Source organism: Acomys russatus, chromosome 29, assembly GCF_903995435.1.
Source record: "Acomys russatus chromosome 29, mAcoRus1.1, whole genome shotgun sequence".
In the NCBI taxonomy this organism is placed as follows: domain Eukaryota; kingdom Metazoa; phylum Chordata; class Mammalia; order Rodentia; family Muridae; genus Acomys; species Acomys russatus.
Window position 1 is genome coordinate 14,419,979 of NC_067165.1, and position 25,820 is coordinate 14,445,798.

The 25,820-nt window shown below is 49.9% G+C and overlaps 1 protein-coding gene across 1 annotated transcript in view; it reads right to left on the reverse strand.

Moving 5' to 3' along the window:
* Positions 1–1,654: 1,654 nt before the first annotated feature.
* Positions 1,655–25,820, reverse strand: part of Cfap57 (cilia and flagella associated protein 57) — a 76,860-nt gene continuing 52,694 nt past the window's right edge. Inside the window, exons 19-23 of the mRNA XM_051171416.1 lie at positions 21,339–21,455; positions 19,075–19,209; positions 18,844–18,987; positions 10,792–10,924; positions 1,655–1,906 (exon numbers count right to left, since the gene is read on the reverse strand). Coding sequence (XP_051027373.1) covers positions 1,692–1,906; positions 10,792–10,924; positions 18,844–18,987; positions 19,075–19,209; positions 21,339–21,455 — 744 coding nt within the window. The 3' untranslated portion in view covers positions 1,655–1,691. The remainder of the gene's footprint in view (positions 1,907–10,791; positions 10,925–18,843; positions 18,988–19,074; positions 19,210–21,338; positions 21,456–25,820) is intronic.

Consider the following 25,820-nt stretch of genomic DNA (forward strand, 5'->3'; position numbering starts at 1 on the left):
TCTTGTCTAGGACCCTGCAGACAGGCACCCCATCACAAGTTCAGCAGGCAAAAGGGCATATCAACGCCGCTCCACAGAAGCCCCGAACAGAAATGAAATCTTCAATCCAATCTGTAGACCAGGCTGGCCCTGAACTCAGAAATCCATCTGCCTCTGCCCCAAGTGCTGACTACCACCATCCAGTGTTCATAGTCCTAATTTTAACATTTATTACATTAATACACTATGTGCCTAGAACATTCTAGCCCTCGTCTATCATGTGACACCTAGTAGATGAGCAATAAATACCAGTTCTTATAAACCCACCAGCCACAGCAGGGAATCAGTAATTCTCTCCTTCCTGGTCCACAACAAGGCGCTCATTTTAAACTATTCTTTCCTGCAAAGCTGACAAGTCTAGAACGTTGAGGCTTGATTTGTAGAGGATCCCAGCTACCTGGTGGGATCTTGCAGAAAGGCCATAACCTCCCAGTGGGCAACAGGATGGCTGTCACACTGGTGTGGAGGAAAGGAACTGGCTGTGTGATAGGGTGTAGGTTGAGTGAGGAGTGATCAGTAGAGCCCCATGGAGCACTCCATCCTCCATGGAGCACTCCATCCTCCATGGAGCACCCCATCCTCCATGGAGCACCCCATCCTCCATGGAGCACCCCATCCTCCATGGAGCACCCCATCCCCCATGGAGCACTCCATCCTCCATAGAGCACCCCATCCCCCATGGAGCACCCCATCCTCCATGGAGCACCCCATCCCCCATGGAGCACCCCATCCTCCATGGAGCACCCCATCCCCCAGAGTCCTTTCCAATCTTTGTCATGTTCCTTCCATCTTGGATATTGGCCAGCACAGTGTCTGGTCTGGCTGTGAAAATACCCAGGAGCAGCGCCTACTGTTGGCAAAGCAGCCTGGGAAAACTGAGGAGCCTGGGAGATGGCAGGCTTCATGTAGCCAGAGGGGACCGCTAGGGACCAGGAGGGACGGTGGGCTTAAATAACTATGTAATTATCTGATCTCTGCAAGCAGAAACCAGGGCATTTGGGTTACCCTCTTTTGCACGTTACTGCATAAAGGATAAAGGAGTCTGTCTCCTGAGACTTTCGTGTGGCTAGCCTCCTGAGGTAGGTCCTGGGCGCATTTCTGGAGAGAAAAGTGTAAAGTGTCCTGAGAAATGGGAGAACCAGGCGAGGCCACACAAACACAGATGTGAAGGCAAGAAGAAGGACAGGACAGGAAAGGCCTCATTATGTTTCATAAAGAAGAAGAAGAAACCGGAAGAGACCTGGTTTGGTCCTGACTTAAAGCCAGGAGGGAAGCACTAGGTGAGCCACTTAAGATGTGAGAGGTGGCCCAGTCCTCATCCCAGGCCTGTGGCAGGAAGCTGGCCCCAGGTCCTGCTCCTCTCTGCAGCGCATGCTGCCCAGTACCCACACGGGAACAAACAACAGTGGATTTGGGGAACCCACAGCCCTGATTTCTCAGGCTCCCCTGCCCCAACCGCCACCGTGTGCTTTCCTGCGTGCCCGGCCCTAAGCAGAAGTTGGACCAGGTTGTGAGCAAACACCTTTATTCTGGCCCTGGCCCCAGCTCTCCTGAATGAAGGAGGTTAATGGGACGAGGTAGGAGTCTGGTTTAGTGACAGACACACAGTTTCCCTGTGTTTCTGGCTGAGACTGGAACCGGCTCACCAGAGGTCACTTGTTGTGCACTTCCAAGTCCACATCTGAGTCAATGAGGGAAGGAAGGCGAACTCCAGCGATGGTGTGGAAGCCCGGAACCTGCTCCTGCTCCTGGATCTGGTCTCTGAGGCGGCGGATTTCCAGCCGCTGCATCTCGATGATTCTCCCGGTTTCTTCCTGTTCATCCAGTCTCATCGTAGGAGTGGTGCTGGCCATTTCCTTGCTGAGGGCTGGAAGGGACAAAGCAGCATCACTGTGGCCTGTTTACTGAACTACTGAAGTCTCCGGCCCCTCCAAACAGCCACGGAGCACCCACAGCGGCAGAGATAAACAGGGGACACTCCAAGGGATAAGTAGAACCTGCCCACGCCACATGTGACTCCTGTGGGGACGGTGGCTGGAATGCAAGCCACCAGTCCTCTGGTCAAGACGGTGCTTCTGGATGCAGGCTGCCGGCCTCTCCTTGTGCGGCACTGGCTAATGCTTCCTGCACCTCTGAACTTGCCGTCTTCCCAGTCTTGGGCATCCACAGAGCCTGTGGCTTACCTCAGGCCTGGGCCTTAAAAGGCTAGACTCCCAGCAGTAACATTGGCCTCGGTGCCCTGTCGCCTTCCCCTTTCTTCACCACCCAGGGGTCCCCTCTGCTGCCCACCTCCCATGCCAGGGCACCAGTCTCTGACCATGGACTTTCACTGTTTGCACTCAGGACTTCCATTCTAGACAAGACTGCTTCTTCCTGTAAGGCCATTCTACCTGCGATGAGCTCCTAAATGCAGTTTTCTCTGGTCACCTAGATCTACCATGAGGTTCCCCTCCTTCGTTTCTTGATCCCCACCCCCAGGTTTTCTAATTGATTTGTTGTTCCATTTCATCTATTCTGCCCAGCCTACACCGGAGACATCCCGAACTTTCTGGATCTTCTCATTTATGTCTAGCCTGTTGGGTGCTATAGAGGATAGTAGCCGGGAAGGCTCAATGCTTTGTCTCCAGCCAATTGTTTAGACTGTTTTTTTTGTTTTTTGTTTTTTCGAGACAGTCTCCTTGCCTGTCCTGGACTCCCTTTGTAGACCAGGCTGGCCTTGAACTCACAGTGATCCACCTCCCTCTGCCTCCCAAGTGCTAGGATTAAAGGCATGTGCCACCATGCCTGGCTTGTTTAGATTGTTTATAACCCACAGACTCTCCCATTCCCCACCGCAGCACACCTGAACTCTGACCCTCCCACCATCCCCCCACTTTTTTTTTTTTTTTTTTTTTTTTTTTTTTTGGTTTTCCCAGACAAGGTCTCTCTGTGTAGCCTTGGCTGTCCTGGACCAGGCTGGCCTTGAACTCACAGCTGTCCGCCTGCCTCTGCCTCCCACATGCTGGGATTAAAGGAGTGTCCATTCCTTCTCTTAACAAATGACACTGCCTGTCTCTCCTTCCTACAGGAAGCCCTTGCTTGGAGCTCTAAAGGAAAAAACTAGAAAAAGAAGAGATGTTGGAGGCAAAGGCAAGGACAATTCCACAAGGAAGCAAGCAGTCAGTAGTAGCCAGTGGTCTGCCTTGTCTTGGCCTCTAACTGGTGCGATGGGGCCAGCATTTAAAGAGCAATTGGTGGGCCAGGTGTGGTGGCACACACTTTTAATCCCAGCACTTGGGAGGCAGAGACAGGTGGATCTCTGTGAGTTTGAGGCCAGCCTGGTCTACAAAGGGAGTCCAGAACAGCCAGGGCTACACAGAGAAACCCTGTCTTGGGGGAAAAAAACCCTAACATAATAAAAAAAAATAAAGAGCAATTGGTTATCTTGCCTAGGAGAGCCTGGTTCTGCCTCTTTCTGCCCTTACTTCTAGCCGTCCTTGTCTGCAGTGCCAAGGCTCCTGGTCTCGTAGTTTTCCTTCCCCTAGGTGTCAACCCTTCATCCTCCTGATACTGGTTGTCCCTGCTGACTACTGCCCTCAAGTGCATGACCTCTGCATCAGCTCCTGTCTTCTGCTGGTTCCTCCACTAGCCTTCACACACAGATATTTAACCAGTCACCACCTGACATCCCGGGGGATGAAGGTGCCTGTGAAACCAAGACCTGGAGGGGCTTGGTGTCAGCCTGGGAGACTCAGCACTGAGATGCTTTTCCAGGCCACCCCAGCCTCTCCTTGCCACCCCAGCCTCTCCTTGCCACCTCAGCCTCTCCTTGCCACTCCAGCCTCTCCTTGTCACAGCACCTCTCTACATGTGCTGAGGATCTTGCTCTAAAACTATACCGTTTAGGCCTGTTGGATTTCCAATCACTGAGTGAGGTCGCTGGACCTCAGAGGTGGGCAGTGGCAGGCTCACCACAAAGGCGAGGAAGGGTCACCAGACCCACAGCTACAGGCTGGAGGCCTGAAACAAGCCTGGCTTGGGTCGTATTGCCCTTTGAATGTTCCTAGGGGGTAAAGCACGTGGAAGACGGCCTGGTGGACCCCGTGTGGCGCTTTTGTCATGTCTCCTGCTCTGTCTCCCACTCTGGCTTGTGGCTGTGCTGTTCCTGTTTCTCCCATCACCCCTCCCCCCAGTCTCTTTCCATTCTTCTGACAGCAGGTTGCTGTTCATCCTACTGTGGGTGAGCCTTACAGTTGTCTCTTGCCATGAAGCTCCGTCTACCCTTACCCCTCTGCTCACACCCCAGTCTTCTCTTGTTTCTGTTCTGCTCAGAACCTGTCACCTTCCACACCTGGTCCGTGTCCCTCTCTGCACACTGCTCACAGGCTTCCTTTGATAGACACATAAAGACTGCTATAACTTAAACAGTTAGCTTACTGTAGTTGCCACTATTGCTATCGGCAGTGTTGGGGACTGAACCCAGCGGCTTCATACATATGGTGGAGATTCGCCAACGAGCTACATTCTCAGACCCAAATCTGACTTCAAATGATGGAAAATCATAAAGTGGTCAGGGACGCAGTTGGATTTACTCATTCTTCCTTTCTATGCTCTGTTATCATGGTTTTAAATCCGCCCCCCCCCCACCAAATTTGATCTATTTTCCCTTTGTTGCTTTTGGAGGTTTTCTCTTTCTTTCTCGCCAGCCTTCCTTGCTTTCATCCTTCTGATTTCTAAAATGTTTAATGTGCTTATGTAATCTAAACAATGCAGAGCCTGGCTTGGAATCTCAGAACCCACATGAAACATTGTGTGTGTGTGTGTGTGTGTGTGTGTGTGTGTGTCTGTGTGTCTGTGTGTGATCTCAGAACTCCTCCCACAGGGAGATGGGATTTGAGACAGGAGAGTCCCTGAAAGCTTGTGGGTTAGCTATAGCCTGGCACACACTGCGTGTGGGGGGAAAACAAGTCATCCTGTCTCAAACAAGGAAGGTCAGACTAATAACTGAGATCGTCCTCTGACCCTTGTATCTACACACACTCTGTGGTGCCCGTTCACCTGCATTTACACACACACACACACAGTAGTTCTCTGTTGTGAAATAAGCAGACACATAGGATGGTTTGGTTCCAGACCCTCCAGCCTCGATGCTTCTGTGCAGTGTTCCGGTTCTTCCTGATTGCCTATTTGGAGCCACAATCCACTACTGTCTTCCCTGTGCTAGTCATCACTGGCTCTCTAGCGCCGATGTTTTGCCTTCTTTATCTATTGTGGCTTCTTGCAGTCAGCCTCACCTCTGGGATCATTTTTCTTCCCTATGTACAGTCTTTAAAAATTATTTTTCAAGAAGGTTTTTTTTTGGGGGGGGGATAAAGTTCAATTTTTGTCAGTTTTGTTTTCTTTTAGTTCCGTTTTAAGGAGATCATATCCCTGGTGATATATATTTAGGGGCTAGCCACTGACCAAGCTGTAGCACTCTGTGCCACCAAGAAGTCACCTGGCTGAAGCCTGGCCATGTCCTCCGGTGTCTGAGCCCTTGCTCTTCTCCCTGACTGCAGGTAACTTCTTGACTTTGGTGCTCAGTGGCTTTGATGTAGGTTGGCCATAAATTATCCTTTCCCGAACTGCTAGGATCCTTGGATCTGATGGTCACCAAAACTCCAGTTGCTCCCTGTGGTAACACCCTTCTTTGTCAGAGTCCACTTCGGTGGCTGCTGACTTACTCCATCCCGTCCTGGCTCGCAGTGTATCTTGTCCCTCTGGGCTGAAACATCCTCATTCCTTTCCCTCATAGTGTCTACCACATTGCTCGGGTTGTTCACTGAGCTTCTAATGATAATAATTACAGTTCTCATCTCTACTAGTTTTTTTTTTGTGTGTGTGTGGTTTTTTTAAGTATAATTGGTTTGTAAGATTTTAGAAGACTCTTGCTTTTTAAAAAAAAAATCCACAGGCCGGGTGGTGGTGATGCACACCTTAATCCCAGCACTCAGGAGGCAGAGGAAGATTTACCTCTGAGTTTGAGGCCAGCTTGGTCGGCAGAGTGAGTTCCAGGACAGCTAGGGCTACACAGAGACCCTGACTCAAAACGGGGGGGAAAAAAAAATCAAACTGGGAGGTGGTGGCCATGGTGGCCATGGTGGTAGTGGTTAGCTAAGCCTTTAATTCCAGCGGAGGTAGGTGGATCTCTGAGTTCGAGGGCAGCCTGGTCAATAGAGTGAGTTCCAGGACAGCCAGCTACACAGGGAAGCCCTGTCTCGAAATAATAATGAAAATGATAATAATAATGTAGTAATAAAATAAGACTAAAAATTTCTTTTTATTTCCTTAAACATATAAAGTATCAAATCTTTTTATTATATTTTACTATCTATTTCTTCGTGTGTGTCACCTGGGTGTAATGTTGAGTCCTTGCATAGCTCCAGTGACTTGATTTGGTTGGGGTGACAAGGAATTGAAGAAAGGACAGACAGAGAAAGAAAAGCTAGGCCTGAGGGGCCTGGGCTCTCTGACGGAGAAGCCCCAGCAGTCCCAGCAGCCCAGTGCGTTTATTATACAGTCTAAGGGAGGAGCCAGACAATCGCATATGACTCAATGAGGAGATTGTATCCCTAGGGAGCGGTCTGCAGGCCATAAATATTTGCGTGGGGATGGGGGAGAAGAAAACTACAATGGACATTTTATTGAACACATTGTCAGCTTTCGCTCTTGGACCAAGAGAGAAGGTTTTTACCATTTCTCACAGGGCTGAGGCTTTGGGGTGCTGTCGACAGACATGGCCCTTGACTTGGCTCATGTCAACAGCACATGTTCACCCAGGACTTCACTCACTCAGCACTCCCTTCACTGTGTGTGTGTGTGTGTGTCCATGAGTGTTGCCACACACATAGAGGTCAGAGGTCAGTTCTCTCCTTCTACCTTGTGGGTCCTGAAGATCTAACTTGGACCTGTTTGTTTACCCTCTTGTGGGTCCACCTTCTCATTTTAATAGCCTTTAATGGTCTCTGTTGGTTTTCGCCTATAGTTTGATGCCTCAAGGGTTTAGCATATGTTAGTGAGTTTTGTTTTTTGTTTTTTGTTTTCCAATCTCCTTATTTTCGGCTTAGGAGTTAGTTCCCTGGGCCTATGAAGTAGGGAGCATTCCCCCACCCATTTCCCAGCCTCCCAATTCTCTCTCTCTCTCTTTTTTTAAAGATTTATTTACTATGTATACAGTGCACATTAGATCACATTATAGATGGCTGTGAGCCATGTGGTTGCTGGGAGTTGAACTCAGGACCTCCGGAAGAGCAGTCAGTGCTCTTAGCCACTGAGCCATCTCTCCAGCTCCCTGGCCCCCAATCATCTCCTATTTCCCTTTGTGCTCTCTTTGTTCTCACAGCGTATTTATGCCATGTTAGTTGGGTTTTAATAGCCAGCTTTGATTGTAAATTCTAGTGATGTGGTTTTAGTAATTGAGAAACAAGCAGGTGGATCTGCTAGATCTGTTGGCTAATTGTCTCGCAAATTTGAAAACAATATAAATGTTGTTAAAGCTAAAATAGTGGTTAGGGAATGACACACTCCCTGTTCAAAGGATTCTTAAACACCAGCGGAACGGGCCAGGTCCCTAAGCAACTTGAAGAATGTGTATTTTGCACCGACTTGTCTTGGGAAGGGGGCGGGCACCCATTTCGAAATCCACAGTCAGACTTGGGTTTTGCACAAGGTTGACAACTGGTATTTCTTGTTACCAACTGTCATAGGTGAATGCTCCTTGAATAAAGTTATAGTGGATGGCGTAGATGACTGTATGGCTGGTTTGCTCTCTTTTCTGTTTTTTTGTTTTGTTTTGTTTTTTGTTTTTTGGCTTTTTGAGACAGGGTTTCCCTATGTATCAGCCTTGGTTGTCCTGGATTCGCTTTGTAGACCAGGCTGGCCTCGAACTCACAGAGATCCACCTGCCTCTGCCTCCCAAGTGTTGGGATTAAAGGCATGCTCCACCACGCCTGGCTGACTGGTTTGCTTTCAAACTGTTCATGGTGTGAGTGTTAGGAATATTGGGAGGCGGGAGGGGTAGGTAGATATTGAAGAGACAGAGTGCTGGGAATTGATGCTTCCTGAAGTTGAGAAATGGATTTGTGCAAATTCACCAGATTTTGCTCTTGACCTTTTTTTTTTTTTTTTTTAAAGATTTATTTACTTATTATGTATACAGTGTTTTGCCTGCATGTACTCCTACATGTCAGAAGATCTCACTATAGGTGGTCACGAGCCACCATGTGGTTGCTAGGAATTTAACTCAGGACCTTTGGAAGAGCAGCCAGTGCTCTTAACCTCTGAGCCATCTCTCCAGCCCTGCTCTTGACCTTTTTATGTCTGGAAATTTCCATAGAATAATATAAAGGACTTCTCTTTCTTCCCCCTCCCCCTGTGTGTGTGTGTGTGTGTGTGTGTGTGTGTGTGTGTGTGTGTGTAGTCCTAACTAAGAAGTTTTCAGGATGCTTCAGCGAATTTGCAGTATTTTCCCCCTCCTCTCCTCTTTTATCCTTTCTCCCCCCACCCTTTCTTTCTGAGGAAAGGTCTCTCACTGAACCTGAAGAGGCTTGTTTTTTAGTCAGGCTGGTAACAAGCAATCCCTAGGGATCTTCTTGTCCTTATGTCCCTACTCATGCCTACACTGAGGTTACACCTTCTGTTTCCAACCCGCCAAGTGCTGGGATTACAGGTGTGTGCCTTTAGACACAGTGATGTTTGTGGCTGGCTTTCGCTTCTCTTCTCTCTCTCCGCCCCCCACCCTGTTCCCACTTTCTTTCTCATGAAGCAGGGTCTTACTGTGTAGTTCTGACTGTCCTGGACTATACAGGCCAGCATTGGCCTTGAACTCACAGAGACCCACCTGCCTCTGCCTTCTGAGTGCTGGGATTAAAGGTGTGTGGCAGCATACCAGGGCAGCTTTGTAACATTTTAAGGAGAAGTTTTTGCAGTTGTTGACAGGGATATCTGAGCTTTAACCTCCCCCAAAAGAAGGTGGCCTCAGCTCTGAGAAATCTGTAGCTCATCTTTTAGAACAGACACTGTGTTCTCATGTCCATGCTGGGGACTGAAGATGCTGACTTTGGGTACCACTAAAAGGATTTACTCTGATCCCAACTGTTATACTAACCTAAAGGGACCATAAAGCAACACAACTGTATATATACACATATACATAGTGCTTACCAACAGCGATGCATGTGTTCCTGGAACTGCAAGTCACCAGGTGACCTCATCCTTGAGCAAACATCAGACAGTATCCTTACACTAAAGGGGCCATGAGGACATGGCACCAGAATCATTTGTGTAGCTCATCACAGACCTCACATAGTCACGTAGCACAGGGCTGTACACAGGTTGCAAACATAGTACAGAGAGAGCCGGTGGCATCTGGAATCCCAGGGTATTGCTCTGGGACGCTTCAGCATATACAGTCTTTGTTCCGAAATAGCAACCACCAGAACACGGGGCGTCAGCCTCACATGGCTTACTCTTCATTGAGATGCCTTATGTTCTTGGTGTGTGCTGATTGCCAGTGTGAACATGGCAGTGTGTGCCGATGGCCAGTGTGAACATGGCGGGGAGCACTTCTTTATCTCCTGAAAGCCCGTGGAACCTGGAGGCTGCCAGTGAACTTGCCTTTCTACAAGAACCATGTGAGGTTTCTCAGGCAATCTGTGCCAGGAAAATGTTTGTTTCTCTAGGGGGGCAGGGAAAGCAAACAAGCCAAGCCCCTTCTTTCTGCCATACAATGAGAATTATGTAAACTACCCCATTTTTGACACAGGGTTCCCACTGTAGCCCAGGCTGGACTTGTGCTTGCTCATGGCAATGCTCTTGCCTTAATCTTCCAAGTGTGAGGATTCACTCTCATACTCTTCTCTATTTCTCTATTTTGCCTTGACTGCCAGATGTTCAGAGGCACTGAAATGTGTCGCTGCAGCCATGACTTACTGAACAATTTTTTTTCCTTTTTTCTTTTCTTTTCTTTTTTCTTTCTTTCTTTCTTTTTTTTTTTTTCCAAGACAGGGTCTCTCTGTGTAGCCTTGGCTGTCCTGGACTCACTTTGTAGACCAGGCTGGCCTCGAACTCACAGTGATCTGCCTGCCTCTGCCTCCCGAGTGCTGGGATTAAAGGTGTGCGCCACCACGCCCGGCACTTACTGAACAATTCTTACATAATTTCTCTCTCCCTTTAGCTTCTCATCTTTTTGTCTTTTTAAATATTATAAGTCCCTTACCCACAATTCTAAAGTGTGTGTGTGTGTGTGTGTGTGTGTGTGTGTGTGTGTGTATGAGAGAGAGAGAGAGAGAGAGACAGACAGACAGACAGACAGACACAGAGAGATAGAGAGAGGGTGGGGGAGGGAGAGAGGGAGAGAAGGAGAGAGAGAGAGAGAGATGTAAAAATGGAATGCATTTTTAAATTCATGGAGCTTGGTTTGAATATTCACATGATACCGTAGAATACTAATGTGTTTGATTTCAGGGCACTGCCCCAGACCTTGCAGGGGTGTTATATAACACCCAGCATGCTCTTTCTAAAACCTGTAAGATTCCGAGTTCCGAACGGTTGCTAACCCCGAGGCCCCGTGAGTGAGAACATGGATGTGGGCAGGTCTCACAGTCCTCTGGAGAGCGTTGTGTGCCGCGGAGAGGCTCCACGGTGTGACCTGATATTGAAAGAAGCCAAAGGGAGAGCTGTTCACAGCTGTCACTGGGCCTTCATCTCAGTGCCTGGCCCCCGGGGGGAAATTACCTGTCTCTGATACTTCCTGTGGTCTCATTTTCTTGGACAATTTCAGGGCTGATTCAAGGTCATAGATTTGGGAGCGGGTTATCTTCAGCTCCCTGCGGAGCTCGTTAATCTCCTTGATCAGAGAGACGTTTTCCTTTAGAAAAGAAGGGAAGGCAGTGAGTAGGCTGCACAGGTGCTCCGTGGGTTCAGGGTGAGCCCTCTTGGGCTTAAGAACCCAGGGGCCTGGACCAAGGCTAACCCTCTGGATCCGGCGTCCGGCAGTGAACCTCTGACCTGCTCATTGCCAAGCCTTTCAAGGTACCAGCTCACTTGACTGCAAGCGGACTTGGCACCTTTCCTACCCATCTGTGCTCGTTCAAACATCCAGACAATGTTTTCCTAGGTACTGTGAAGACATTTTAATATAGCTTGAGCATGGTGGCCCCGATAGAGTCTATCGCCATCCCGTGGCGATGGTTCTGGAGACTGAAGCCGGGGTCTTATGAGTGCTAAGCATTCCTCTACCACTGAATTACACCCCCAGATTCTATAATCATAGACTTATAGAAAAAGAAACTGAGGCACCAGAGAGGCTATGTAAGTGGCCTGAACCACGTGGTTAGCAAGTAGCAGAGCCAGAGTGTTAACCTCAACAGCATTCTTCAGGGCCATGCTAGCCTTTTCTAATGTCCCCATTCATTTGTTGAAACTAAAGGACATCTATTAAGTCCTTATATGCAGCAAAAGACTCTTACCCTCAGCATCACAGTGTGTAGTGAGCAACACAGACAAGCAAGCAGAATTACCATCTGCTATATCCACTGATATTCGCTGGAGATTTGTTTGTTTGTGTTTGACCAATATCCATCTGCTTAATAAATCTTTACCGGATAACTGTGCTGCCTAGGTTTATGTCAACTTGACATAGGCTAGAGTCATCCAAAGGGACAGAACTTCAATTGAGAAGATGCCTCCCTAAGATATGGGTGTAGGCCAGATGTGGTGGGGGCGCATGCCTGTAATCCTAGCACTGAGGGAGGCAGAGGCAGGTGGATCTCTGTGAGTTTGAGACCAGCTTGATCTACAAAGGGAGTCCAGGACAGCCAAGGCTACACAGAGAAACCCTGTCATTCCTGGATTGGTGGTCCTGGTTCTATAAGAAAGGAGGCTGAGTAAGTCACGAGGAACAAGCCAGGAAGCAGCTCCCCTCCATGGCCTCTGCATCGGCTCCTGCCTCCAGGTTCCTTCCCTGTTTAAATGTCTGTGCTTACTTCCTTTGATGATGAGCACTGACACACGTCTGCAAATAAATCACCCCAGCATGGTAAAATGGAGCTGGTGGCTCAGCAGGTCTGCCGCAGGTTCCAAGGCTCTGTTACTTTGTGTGTGTGTGTGTGTGTAGGTGCATGACTGTGTGGGCATGGAGGCTGAGACAGTCTCTCACTGGGTCTGGAGCTAGGCTAGTGGGCCACAAACCCCAGCTCTCTTCCTGCCTTTTCTCCCCACAGCACTGAGGTTACAGACACACACAGTCACACCAGCTTTGTCCATGAGTGCTGGGGGTTTGAACTGAGGTCTTCACATTTGTGCAGCAGGAGTTTCGCCTACTGAGCCATCTCCCCAGGCCGGGTCTCTGCTTTTCTAAGTGGTTGTGCCTGCCTCCAGGCTAAGTCCGTGGAGGATGGCACTGCTTAGAACTGCACTGAAGTACCTCTGCGTGAGGCTGGGGTTACACCAGGACTGGCGGGTGCTGGGCTGGACCCCAGACAGTCTCAAATGTCTCCTGAGTTGTGACAAGCCTGCCTCTGCTATGAGGAAGCACCTGTGGGGCCCTTGGGGGAGCAGGAGCCGCTAGAGATAATGCAGAGATCCCCCCTCCCCGGAGTCTAAGCAGAGATCTAGACCTTTAGACTTTCAGCATAGCACTATATTTCAGCACTCCTCACTTTAAAAAAATTCCCTCTTTGTTGGAAGCAGCGCCCAGTGCCTGCTGCCAGTCTGTTCTCCAGGCCAGGCTCCATGCCTGTTTTTCTGAGTTGGCGGCCTTTCTCCATCTAATGCTTTACTTTTTTTTTTTTAATGAACTCTGGCCCTTGGCGATAGGGTCACCCATAATTCCTTTCCAGATGCTGTCTAGTAAAATTTCCTGCCAGTCTCCCCTGGATCTTTTCCATGCTAGCTTTATATCATCATGAGATTGTTTCAATACATTCCTAATTATTTATTATTATGTATACAGTGCTCTGCCTGCAGGCCAGAAGAAAGCACCAGATCACATTATAGATGGATAGATGGTTATATGGTTGCTGGGAATTGAACTTCTGGATGAACAGCCAGTGCTCTTAACCTCTGAGCCATCTCTCCATTGGACACTAAAACCTAGAGCATCATTTTTGCATGTGAGATGTGCTCAATAAACATTAGTGGGCTGGGTAAGAAGTGAAGAATGGCTGGGTGAGGTGGCACACGCCTTTAATCCCAGCACTCGGGAGGCAGAGGCAGGCGGATCAATGTGAGTTCAAGGCCAGCCTGGTCTACAAAGCGAGTCCAGGACAGTCAAGGCTACACAGAGAAATCCTGTCTCAAAAAACTAAAAGAAGAAGAAGAAGAAGAAGAGGAGGAGGAGGAGGAGGAGGAGGAGGAGGAAGAGGAAAAGAAGAATGTGGTGGACAGGGAAAGAGAGGGGAGGGTCTTTTGAATGCCACAAAGAACTCCTGGGTGCGTTCATGGCCTGGGTGGGGGTGGGGCACATTCTCTACCCCTCTCAGCTGGCTTTGTTTAGTTTCACTTCTGCCTCGATCAGTAAAGGAGGACAACTGGGACACGGACTAGAGACTGTAGGTGTCCCTTAAAAGTTCCTTTCCTTGGCTTCCAACCATTTCGTCACCAAGTCCCATCAGTTTGTGTCTGAGCGAGGTGTCACTGTGATTTGTCCCAGTGGTCAGCAGCCCCCTTCTACTATTAGAATGACTCTAGGCAGAGCCTCAGGGTGTCCCCAGCCCCTGGCCAGCCACAGCCCTGTGACTGGCATCTCAGGCTCCTGCCACCCTTTGGTGTGAGTGACTGTGTCTGGCCCCAGTGCCAGTTTCCAACACCTCCGTGATGGGCCCCCAGAGTATGAATCCATCTTTTTACCCTTTATTTTTTATCTTATTTTATGCGTATGGGTGTTTTGCCTGTCTACGCCTATATCTGTGCACCAGGTCCATGCTTGGTGCTTGAGGAAGCCGGAAGAGGGCACTGGGTCCTCTGGAACTGGAGACACAGATAGTGGTGAGCTGCTGTGTGAGTGCTGGGAATCGAATCCGAGACCTTTGGAAAAGAAGCAAATGCTCTTAATCGCTTGAGCCATCTGCTGTCTTTAGTGGAGTGTGACTGAGGCCAGAAATCAAACCCTGCAACTGCTGGTTCATTCCTTCATTCACCTCTAACCCCCAACCTAAAGATGGAAGGTCTCTCTTGGCTGTAACAGCTGATGTTGTGAGAGTCGGAGGCATGAACGGAGCCCTGTGAGAGGCAGGGGTGAGAGAGGCAGAGAAAAGTATCTCAGCCAGGAGCCTGGAGGGAGGAAGCAGAACAAAAGGCACTAAAACTTTGATGATAAAAATAGTGCTAAGAATCCAAGACAGTCAGGACTACACAGAGAAACCCCATCTTGAAAAACAAAACAACAACAACAACAAAACCCACCACCACCACCACCAACAAAAAAAAACCAAAAACCAAAAAACCAAAACAAAAAAAACCAACAACAACAAAACCAAAAAACCAAAAACCAAAACCAAAACCAAAAAACGAAAAACAAAAAACAAAAACAAAACAGCACTACCACCAAAAAACAAAAAATAGTGCTAAGAGGCCAGGTGTGGCGCATGCCTTTAATCCCAGCACTAGGGAGGCAGAGGCAGGTGGATCTCTGTGAGTTGGAGGCCAGCCTGGTCTGCAAAGCAAGTCCAGGATAGCCAGGGCTTGTTACACAGAGAAACTCTGTCTTGAAAAATGAAATAAAAAACCAAACAAATAAAAAACCCTGCTAAGAATAATAGTGCCTGTGAGGTTGGGCTGCATCCCTGCACACAGTCTGCGTTCACCACCTCATCTTATCCTTCTGCAGTCTCATGGGGAAGGTACTCTCAGATTCCTGTGGTCAGGAGGACACTGGGGAAGGGGAGAATGGGGGTTTGAGTGTGGCTGTGTCTGCCTCCAGAGTGCCCTGGTCCTATTCCTACCACACTCACCTTCTCACTTCCTCTTTCTATCACTCAGAAGGATGGTCGAAGACACTCCTACAAGCCGAGTTCCCTAAACACTGTTTTCTAGGTGGCCAAAGTTCATAGTGAAGTCAACTGCTTGTGACTTTGTAAATTAAAAAAAAAAAAAAAAAGTGAACTTAACAAACTTGCTAAGCTTTCTCTTCCTGATGGCATCCTGGCCAAGATGGTTTATAAACCCTTCCAGTCTTCCAGATCTTTCCTACTCAGCTATGGGGCCATAGGAAAGATCTGACCGATTCTAAGCTTGGCGAATCTGAGAGCAGCCTGCAGACACTGAGAGCTTTATATAGAGACTTTGAAGCAAGGACACCTGGGCCGCCTTAGTTGGAACAGACTGATGGAAGTCCCGGCTGAACTTTCTCATTTTGATGTGAAGCAGAGAAGGGAAGGGAATGCCCATAGCTCCCCCTACTGGCTGCTCTGAGTCAGAGCCTTTAAGCATCAGCTGCTCCTCAGTGTGAGAGAATTAGGCCACAGGTGAGGGTTGTGATCTTGGAAGCCTCTCCCATCTGTTAGTAGGACCATTTAACTGCACAGACAGGGCAACCTCTTATCCTCCCTGCTCTGTGCCTGACCTGGCCTTCCAGTTTGTCGCTTCTTCTCTGCAGTGCCTTTGACACCACCACATTCCCCTTTCCAAGCTCTTTGTTGTCCCTGACCTGACAGGCCTCTAACAGGTTTCCCTGCCGCCCACTTCCTGCCTCACCAGACTGAGTCCACCTTTATGAGACAAAGGTGACGGACTGTATCCGGGGAGGGCTCAGATCAGAGTCCAGGATGAACCTCACAGTTCCTGGCTCTGCAGCAAACCGAGGTCTGTGGGTTCATGAGTCCCCACTCGCAGCTCCCATCCCTTTCTCTGCCTTTTTCTCAAGCTCTTGCCTCTCCCTGGCAAGAAGGCTCTTCTCCCAGCTGGTCCTCAGTCACCCTCCACCCGTCCTGTGGCCAAACTCCAATGGCTCTCACTCCTTCCAGGACTCTTCAGGAGCATGCTTCCTCTGTGGGCCCACACCACTGGAGGAACGTAATGGCCCCCGTCCCTCAGGAACTCTCTGAGGGTGGGGATACTTTATTTAGATCTGTCTTGGGTTCCTCTGGGGCTGACACACAGCGTGTTGTGTAAGAAGACCTTGAAAAAAAATGTGAAGGGAATGAATAAAATGTGTGTTCCAGGCGTTTGTATTGCACAGCGATTCTGATTTCCGTATTTGTATAAGCATGCCAGGGACCGGATGTCCGGAGGCTCTGAGCGCCTATCTGGGTATGCTAAGGAGGTGGTGGCCCAGTCCTCCGCCTCTCCCCTTGGTTATTTTCCAGTCAGTTGCTCAGCCACTACGCCTGCCCTGGCTTTCCTTAGCCATTTTGGAATAAAGTGCTGAGGCCCTGCTAGCCACACAGGCAGCTCCAGGCAGCCCCTCAGCACCATATACGGAGGCAGCCTGGGCTCCTAGCCACCGTGTGTGTGTGTGTGTGTGTGTGTGTGTGTGTGTGTGTGTAATCAGTAGTGTTCTTCTTTCCCACCCGAGGCCACAGGCCTCCCTGGCCCATACGTGATGGACTTTTAGACTCATTTATTTCCACTGTGGCTCTTGACTAATTTCTTTGTTGGGATAAAGGGAAAGGAATGGAATTTTCTGGAGCCCTAATTCTGTAGCAGACCAGTGGCTGCTGTTTGTCTTGGCGAAGCATCACAGTAGCCACTGGGGTTGGTGTCTTTTGCCCCATGTTACAGATAAACAGAGTGGTTTGTGGAGGCCCACACAGTCTCATGGCCAAAGGGCAGTGGAGCACTGCTGTCCTGGTCTACACAGATCCCGTGTCCATCCACTTCCCGTATCCTGGCCTAGAATACAGTTCCTAGCTAGGCCTTGTCCGAAGAGACCCTGCAACCTCCTGTGGCTTGGGCCTAGCCGGCTTGTTCAACATCAAGATCAAAGAAGAAAACAGTTTTTTTTAGCATCCAGAGCAGTAAGTCATTAAAAGGAACATTCTTTTAAAAATGTCTTCAGGGCTGGGCATGTGGCTCAGCGACAGAAATGCTTACTTGGCATGCACGGATCCTGGGTGTAATCCCTAGCCCTTGGGAAAAGAAGTCCTTCCTAACTTTTTGTAAGCCAGGTCTTACCCAGTGCCCTGATAAAATCAACAAAAACTCTCCGTGTGTGTGTGTGTGTGTGTGTGTTGGTGCCCCAAAGCCCTATTTCCAGGCCCCATTCTTGTCTCCTGGAGTTGTCTGAGCCACCTTTATACAAAAGCCACAACATTCACAACACACACACATTTCTTTTTTTGTTTCCTTCCTCCCCCCCTCCCCCGACAGAGTTTCCCTGTGTAGCCCTGGCTGTCCTACCATTAGCTCTGTAGACCATGATAATCTCATATTTAGAGAGCCACCTGCTTGCCTCTGTCTCCAGAGTGCTAGGATTAAAGGTATGCGCCACCACGGCCTGCTAACAGCACAAAGGTTGCAATGCTGTTTAAGACAGAAGACTTTCCAGGACCCACCTCACAGAATCTCTTCTGCCGCCCACTCCTTCCCTGGTCCAGCTTCTCCAGGGAATAGGAGAAGGAAAAAAACATGACTTCTGCCCTGGCTCCCGCATGCAGACATCTGTATCCTGCAGCAAGCCTATGCACACACACACACCCTGCCCCGCCGCCCCCCCCCCCCCCCCCCCCCCCCGCCCCACACTTTGCTTTCCTGGGATGGACTTTTGTTTTGGGTTACTACTTGGTGTGGAGGGACCAGACCTATGTGCTGGTGGCAGGGCTCAGGTGACAAACAGCCCAGGCTTTCAGTAGCCTGGTCTCTTAGCAAGGCTGTGTGTGCTTGTTGGTACCAAGGAGCCTCTCAATCCCATCCAGTCCTATTCCCAGGTCTCTGAAAGCTTTCATGGTCCAGAAGAGAGATGGTTTGAATGGTAGTGGGGGGGGGGGCTGCTGGTTTTAAAATGGCAAGAGACCAGCTGTGCCTTGGTTGGTCTGGGTTGCTGTGTGCTCTACTCGTCTGTGTGTAACTTTCCAACCCAGTATCTGGTTTCAATCCAAATTGCACCCTGTTCCCATTCCAGTATTTCAATGAAGGCATTACAGAAGTGTAGCCATAAAAGTATGCACCCTACGCGAGTCTGATGTTCTCTTTGATATAAATTCATATTAACTGCCTTAGATGATACTGACACCCAAACGAAAATCTGGCAGAAGCATCTTGATGGGCAGCCCCAGTAAGGTGCTTGGGTGGGGGTGGCAGGAATGGGGCCAGGCTCCGCGAACTGTCTGCTGAAGGATCCTGGGAGTTGGGTGTGGGGTGTGGGAAGCTCGTTAACTGTGATCATCGCCAACCCTGTGGGTGTGGTCCAATATGGACCAGGAGATAAGGGTAAGAGACCTGAGGCACCGGAAAGGGAGCCGAGGCAGGTGGAGACTGGCCAGATACAGCCTGGTAGGCGGAAAGGACAGGATAAAAGGCAGCAGAGTAGGGTGGTGAAAAGGGAGCTGGAAACAGAAGCAGAGAAAGGAGCAAAGGAATCAGGAGAACCGTGGCCTGGATGGATCATGGGTAACTGTGAAGAGCAAGGCAGGATGCTAGCTCCTTAGGGATAGGGATGAGATGGCAAAAGAAACAGGGGCTACTAGTGGGCATGATGATCCCTGGGTGGGCTCTTTGGTGGACCCTGGGCCATGATGACAGCCAGGATGAGCTCTGGGAGATTAGGGAAGAGGAGCTGTGAGAAAGCTGTGGGTCCCTAGATGTTTGGACGAAGGGTGGTTTCAGGCATCAAAGGGATGCAGCCAATACCTGCATGATGCGGACGTAGTCGGTGCGATGCAGTTCGCCTTCCTTGATCACTTTCTTCTTGAGCGTGGCCAGGTTCCTCTCCAGGTGTTCCCGCTGGCGGGCATACTCCTGCTGCAGGTCTGAGTTCAACCCGGCAATCTCCACCTGGTGTGTTTGGGGAGCCAGTCAGCAAAGGAGGGGAGATGTGGCAGCGTGGTGGGGGGAAGGGCCGGGGGGGCACTCAGAGCTCACCATGTCAGCCCGCTGCACGTACTTCTCAAAGATACCTCGGATCTTCTCCTTAAGCTGCCGGGGCTCCTGGATATACGCCACACAGTTGTGAAGGTCTGTCTTAAACCGCCGGACCAGTGCTTCCAGGTCTCTTTCCTGTAATTAGACATTTACTCCTGGGGCTGCCGGGGCTTTCAGGCAGAGGCTAATGACGCAGAAAGGGCCCAGAGTGTCCTCATTTGGGATTGACACCTGACTGCTGGGGGCCACCGTGGGCACAGAAACCTAGATGGGCAGCCAGCCCAAAAGTAGCAGTTCTGAGAGCCAGCCGTGGTGGCGCACGCCTTTAATCCCAGCACTTGGGAGGCATAGGCAGGCGGATCGCTGTGAGTTCGAGGCCAGCCTGGTCTACAAAGAGATTCCAGGACAGCCAAGGCTACACAGAGAAAAACAAAAACAAAAACAAAAACAAAACAAACAAACAAAGGAGCAGTTCTGAAACACTTGTGCACCTGCCTGGGCTGAGTACCCTGCCTGAACAGCTGCCAAGAAGACAGGGCTTGGGAACACACACACACACACACACACACACACACACACACACACACACACACGGCAACCCTATTGCTCTGGATTCCTTTAATGGCCTCAGGCTTATGAGATGAAAGGAAGCCCATGCGGCCACAGCTTGCTTTGGCGCCAAGAAAGATGTATCATTTTCTCCCGCGGATTCGCACCCTGGGCTGCCCCATGCCCCTTAGGACCTCACCCGCCATTTGTTCTCCTGACAGTCAGGAGCACTGCCATGAATGGCTTAGAAACCCCTACAGCTTTCTGTACACTGGACCAGCTCTCAATCTTCAGCCATGCTTTCCTTGACGGCCACCTTCCCCTACCCTTATCCAACAGTGTCTCATTTCTCTTCGCTCTCACAGCCCTTCAGCCACTTTCCAGTATGTGTGTGTGTGTGTGTGCGCGCGCGTGTGCATGCACATTCACACACACACACACACACACACACACATATATATATTGATATATATATTTTCTCTTTGTATATAATTTTCCATTTCTACATAGTTTATGCACAGGCTACAAAACCATTCATCAGCCCTTTTGGCTTGGGAAGAGTAGGGCCACACCCTCTTCCCACGTGGAGCTCTGCAGCTTTGGCCTCGTATACTGCCAGTGTTTGATATGGAGGGTGGAAAAGCTCAGTCTGGTTTGAGAATCATTTCAGTGGCCTGTGGGAACGGTTAACAATTGCATCCTAGTCCGGAGCCAGAGGACCAGGATTTTCCCAGGCTGGCTCAGAGTGAGAACTAGCTAGCTATGAGTACTGGGTGAGGTTTCTTTTCCTCCTCACTTCTCTGCCCCTACTGTCCCAGTTACAACACAAAGCGACTGAAACAGGCCAGATGGGGCAGCACACCTGTGTCATAGCACTTGGGAGGCAGAGACAGGATTGAGAGTTCCAAGGCAAGCTTGGGTTACACTGTCAGTTTCAGAACAGCTTGGGCTACAGAATAAGATACTGTCTCAGAATATGCAGGGGGCTGGAGAGATGGCTCAGTTGGTAAGAGTGCTTAACTGTGCAAGCATCAGGACCTGGGGCTAGATCCCAGATCCAGGTAAAGGCCAGGCATGGCTGCTTGTACCTAAAGCCCCAGCACCCGGAAGTGGAGATGGGAGGATCTCTGGGGTCCCTGGTCAGCCAGTGTAGCTGAAGAAAATGACAAACTCTGGAGTGAGCGACAGACTGTCTCAAGGGGATGAATGATGGAGCAGACACTGACTTCCTTCTCTGACCTTGTAGGCATCGGTGCACACACACACACACACACACACACACACACACACACACACACACACAGAGCAAGTAAACAAGACAGAGTTGCACAGTCTTCTCAGGCTCTCTCGACATCAGCAACTCTGGGGTGGTCAAAGCTTTTAACCACTTCATTAAGTACAAATGACCCTTTTAACTACGTTCTTCCCCAGGTCAAACAAACCCATGGCTAAGGCGTTCCTTCCTATAAAACCAACACTCTCGCCCTCCCATCCTGACACCCAAGTTGTTTTATAGTCTCGGATGGATTTAGACGTGTAAATTTGTGCAGGCCTGGAACCAGACGGGCCTGTGGGCAAGAGCATGAGTTAAAATGGGAAGTGTTTCTCAGCAATGGCTGGCTCTGCCTGAAGGAGGCAGCTGCCCATCACGGGCGGGCGGATGCCAGATCCCCAGTGTGCCACGCACGCACTGCCAGCCTCCCAAATCCTCGCACCTTCTGCTGTTCTTTGCGCATCTCCTGGTCCGTGGCTCTCAGTTTCTGCAACAGTTCAGCGATGTTCAGCTCCAGTTGCGTGTTCTGTTTATGGAAGCGCTCCAGCTCGGCTTCCATCTACAGAGAACCAGGGGACGGAGGCGTGAACGGGGAAGTCAGGGATGAAAACCGTGTTTGAACGCAGACGTCTTTCACTGCGGGGACGGGGGGAGGGGGGAACATGTCCCCGACACCACAGTGTTTCTGTTCTAGTTCCCAGCTATGTCTCCTTAAATGGGATCTCTCTCCTGACTCTTTGCCATCCAATAAGCACCCCTCTTGACTGATACCCTGTTCACCCCAGGTCCCATACCTGTTTGTGGCCAGACTATGGATTTTTCTTCTTAGATGTCTGCCCCTGTCTCAACTGTGCAGATTTCTCTTGTGTTTCTTTCTAATTCAGTCACTCTGAATTTTTTTTTTTCCCCAGACAGGGTGTCTCTGTGTTAGCCTTGGCTGTCCTGGACTCGCTTTGTAGACCAGGCTGGCCTTGAACTCACAGCAATCTGCCTGCCTCTGCCTTCTGAGTGCTGGGATTAAAGTCATGCGTCACCATGCCTGGCTTTTCCTTTCCTTTTTTTAAAGGTTTATTTATTTATTTATATGTATACAGTGCTGAAAAGGGCATCAGAGAACATTATAGATGGTTGTGAGCCACCATGTAGGTGCTGGGAATTGAACTCAATACATCTGGAAGAGCAGTTAGTGCTCTTAACTGCTGCGCCGTCTCTCCAGCCCCACTCTGAATTCTTAACTGCAGCTCAGGGCAGGTCTCTCCAGGGAAATACTTCCTTCACCTGATTTGGGAGGTGGTACAGCTGGAGCTAGACCCTTGGGGCCACGGTCGTTCTCAATGGAAAGCTGAGGCTAGTTTCTAAAGTAAGAGTTCTGAGGGCCAGAGTATCATGTGGGCATCTTTCAATCTGGGGCCAAAGAACAGGGAAAAGCTGAGAAGGATTAGCCAGTCTGATCATCAAAGGGTCAAAGAAGTACAACCGAGGGCAAGGCCCTCTTCAAAAAGATGGCAGGAGACAAACGGCTGAAAGGCTTTTTCTCCCTGGTTGAATCTGTCTTGCCCAAGGTATATCTGATTCAGGTGAGACTAGGCGTGGGGAAACCCAGGTTCCATGCAAAGCACAGGGTGAGGTGTGATGGACGCCGCAACTCTGGTGTGCACTCCTGGTACTAGTGTGGCACTACTTGCACTAGTACTCCTGCTTCTATGGGGGCTCACTGGCTGTTTGTGGGGGGTGGGGCAGTTCGTTGTTTGCTATGTAGGGTGGAGGTAGGTGGAATGACCCCTCCCCAGGTTCTATCGTCACATTTTTAAGGTTCCTGTCCACCTTCAGAAGGGCCAGAGATGGTTCAAAGAAGCTGATCCCATGCTCTGGACACAGAGGAATGCCTCTTTATTATAGGAGGCGTTTTACTAGATGGAACATCTGATGAAGGAAGGAAGGAAGGTAGGAAGAGCAAAGAGAAGGAGAGTGAGGGGTGGGGGGAGAAGAAGGAGTTACCCGCCTCTGGAAGAGGTGTGGTAACATAGCGCTGGCAGAGCTGCGGAGAGCCTCCTCACAGAGGACACACAGGAATGCGGCTCTGCAGCAGCAAAAGCAGAATTGAGCACCTTCAGGGCTGGGGAGACGGCTCAATGGTTCAGAGGACTTGCTGGTCTGGACAGGAGGACCCGGGTTCTGTTCCCAACACCCACATGAAGGCTCAAAACTGTAACTTCAGTTCTAGGCAATCTAATGATCCTTTCTGGCCTCTGTGGGGGCCTGGCACACATGCGGTGCGCATGTGTGTGTGCAAGCAAAACACTCTTTCAAAAAGCATATACAACTAAATAAATATTTTGTTGTTGTTGTTTTGTTCTTTTGTTTTTTGTTTTTCGAGACAGGGTTTCTCTGTGTAGCCTTGGCTGTCCTGGTCTTGCTTTGTAGACCATGCTGGGTTCGAACTCATAGCCACGCACCTGCCTCTGCCTCCCAAGTGTTGGGATTAAAGGCGTGCACCACCACTGCCCTGCTAACTAAATAAATCTTAAAACAACAACAGCAACAACAACCCAATGAGTGCTGTGAGAGGCCTCAAAATACAGAACTGTTGTGGAGGTGCTTTCTGTGTCCCAGAAGCCTCCGGTTTAACGGGATGAGAGAACTGAGTCAGAATGTCCTCTGTGGTTGAGGCAGAAGGCGCCCTGCATACACGAGCCACTTGAGCAGGCACCTTCCCCTGGGAAGGGGCACTTTGGCTGAATGATTTAGGGAAAGTATTGGAGGACAAAGTAGGAAAGAGAAGAGCAGGCAGCGAGCAGCCTGCTTGCAGCAGGCCTACGGGTGGGTAGCCCGGTGCGTTTCTGCGGGTTGACTGCAAGGTGGCACCTCACTGGAGGCAGGCTGCTGAGGGGTTCACCACACTGGGTGTCACTGAAGAACATCACCAGGTGCAGTGACAGTGAGGCTACTGGCATCTAATGGCAGCTGGGAGAGAGAAAGGGTGCCCCTAACACTCAGGGCCCCGAGGTCATGTCTGAGCGGCACAGCCGACCTCTTATCAGTCCTGAGCCAGCAGGGACAGACTGGGTCAGGATGGAAGGGGTCCAGGTCTGTATTCTTTGCCCTTGCTCCTTCCTCCACAGGCTGAGCCTCACATTACATCAAGGATAGAAATACAAACTGTAAAATATGTAAAGTGCAAGTGTCTGGCTGGGAAACCAGAAGACAAGCCCACAGTGTGGCAACAAACGCCTCTTTCCCAGCATGGATGCTGTATCCACTTTTCCATGTCGTTCTCGGTGGGGAGGGGTGGGAGAGTGGAAGAAGCATTTTGTCCCCCAGTGCACATCTGGCAGTGTCTGCAGATGTTTTGGATCATAACAACCTAGTGGGGGGGGGGGGTGCTTCTGGCATTGAGACACCAAGGCCCCACCCTCCACCCCGTCCCAGTGGAGAATCAGCCACCTCAGAACACAGAGAAACGTACAGTAGACCCTACCCACAGAGGATCTCCTGTTGCCCTGATCCTGGACTCTCAGCCTCCAGGCCAGTGAGAAAAATGGCTGCTGTTTTCAAGTTCCCCAGGCTAAGATAGTTTGCCACTGAAAAAGCAGAGCGTTGCCATTCCTTGTCCTGGAAGTGTATGGCAGGAGGTCTCCAGAAGGCAGCTCTGTGCTCAGCTGAGGGACACAGAGAACAGCATACAGCCACCCACGGGGGAAAGTCAATACCATCCCCTCTAGATCTCCATCGCTTGGCTGATCTCTGTTTGATTTCTTTACTGAGTGACTCTTGGAGCACAAGCTTTGCTGAGCACACCCTCGCCACGGCTCTCATGGGCACCTAGACAGCCAAAGATGCTGCCACCTGCCACACCATTCAGCACGAACATCTAGAGAAAACGGAAGGAGGGTTGGGAGCCTCCTTTGTGCATGGTGTCAGGGAAGAGGTGGCATCTAAGCTGAAACAGGGAAGATGAAAAGCTGGTCACATGAGGATCCAGGGAACAGTCTTCCAGGGAGAGGAGACCCTACCACAGAGAGCCTGAAATGGGAGAGCTGTCAGGAAGCAGGGAATGGAGCAGGGGAGGAAGGCATGAGGTGAGGCTGGAGAAGCGAGAGGTGCAGAGCTATTAGATTTCATTCTAGTGGGATGGGACGCCATTAAGGAGCTCCCTTTATGTGGAGGCCAGGCTGCAGCCTGAGTCAAGCCCAGGTAAGAACTGACGCAGGGGGCTGACGAGATGGCTCAGTGAAGTTGCACGCCAAGGCCAAGGATTTGAGTTCCACCCCTGAAGCCCACATGGTGGACGGAGAGAACTGACTCTTACAAGATGTCTTGGGCTCTCCACAGGAGGTGCTGGCAAGTGTTGCCCACCCACTAAGTAAAATAGATGTAAATTAATGTTTCTTTTCTTTTTTTCCTTTTCTTTCTTTTTAATGAAGCAATGGTGGAGGCTGGATGGGGTGGTTGGGGCGGTTGCAGCCCCAAAGGAGCTGACTGACGTCTGACTGGACAGAGGCTGGTGATACTTTCAGACACGGGAGTTAAGACAAGGGCAGAATCAGGAAAGACGGTTACATTTCCATTTGACTGAGCAACAAATGATAGAGGGGGAGGAAAAAAATTCACGAGTGATTCTGGTGGAAAATATCAACAAGTCAATTTTAGGTTATCATGGCCCCCAAATCTTAGCTGTTTTGTACCCAGTGGGAAGCTGACAGGTAAACAGAATGCTGTAAGAAAACGTGCAGGGGTCTGGGACTAAAAGGCACACATCTGGACCACTGGACTCTTAGAAATCCTTGTCTGGATAGCCTGACTTCTAATCTCTCCTCTTTCCACCTTTGGCCTGTTTGTTCCCCAGAACAGACTCTTCATTGTTCCGCTCTTGGGCTTAAGAGCCTCTGAAGACTTCTGAATCCCGGTCAGAAGTCCAAACGCT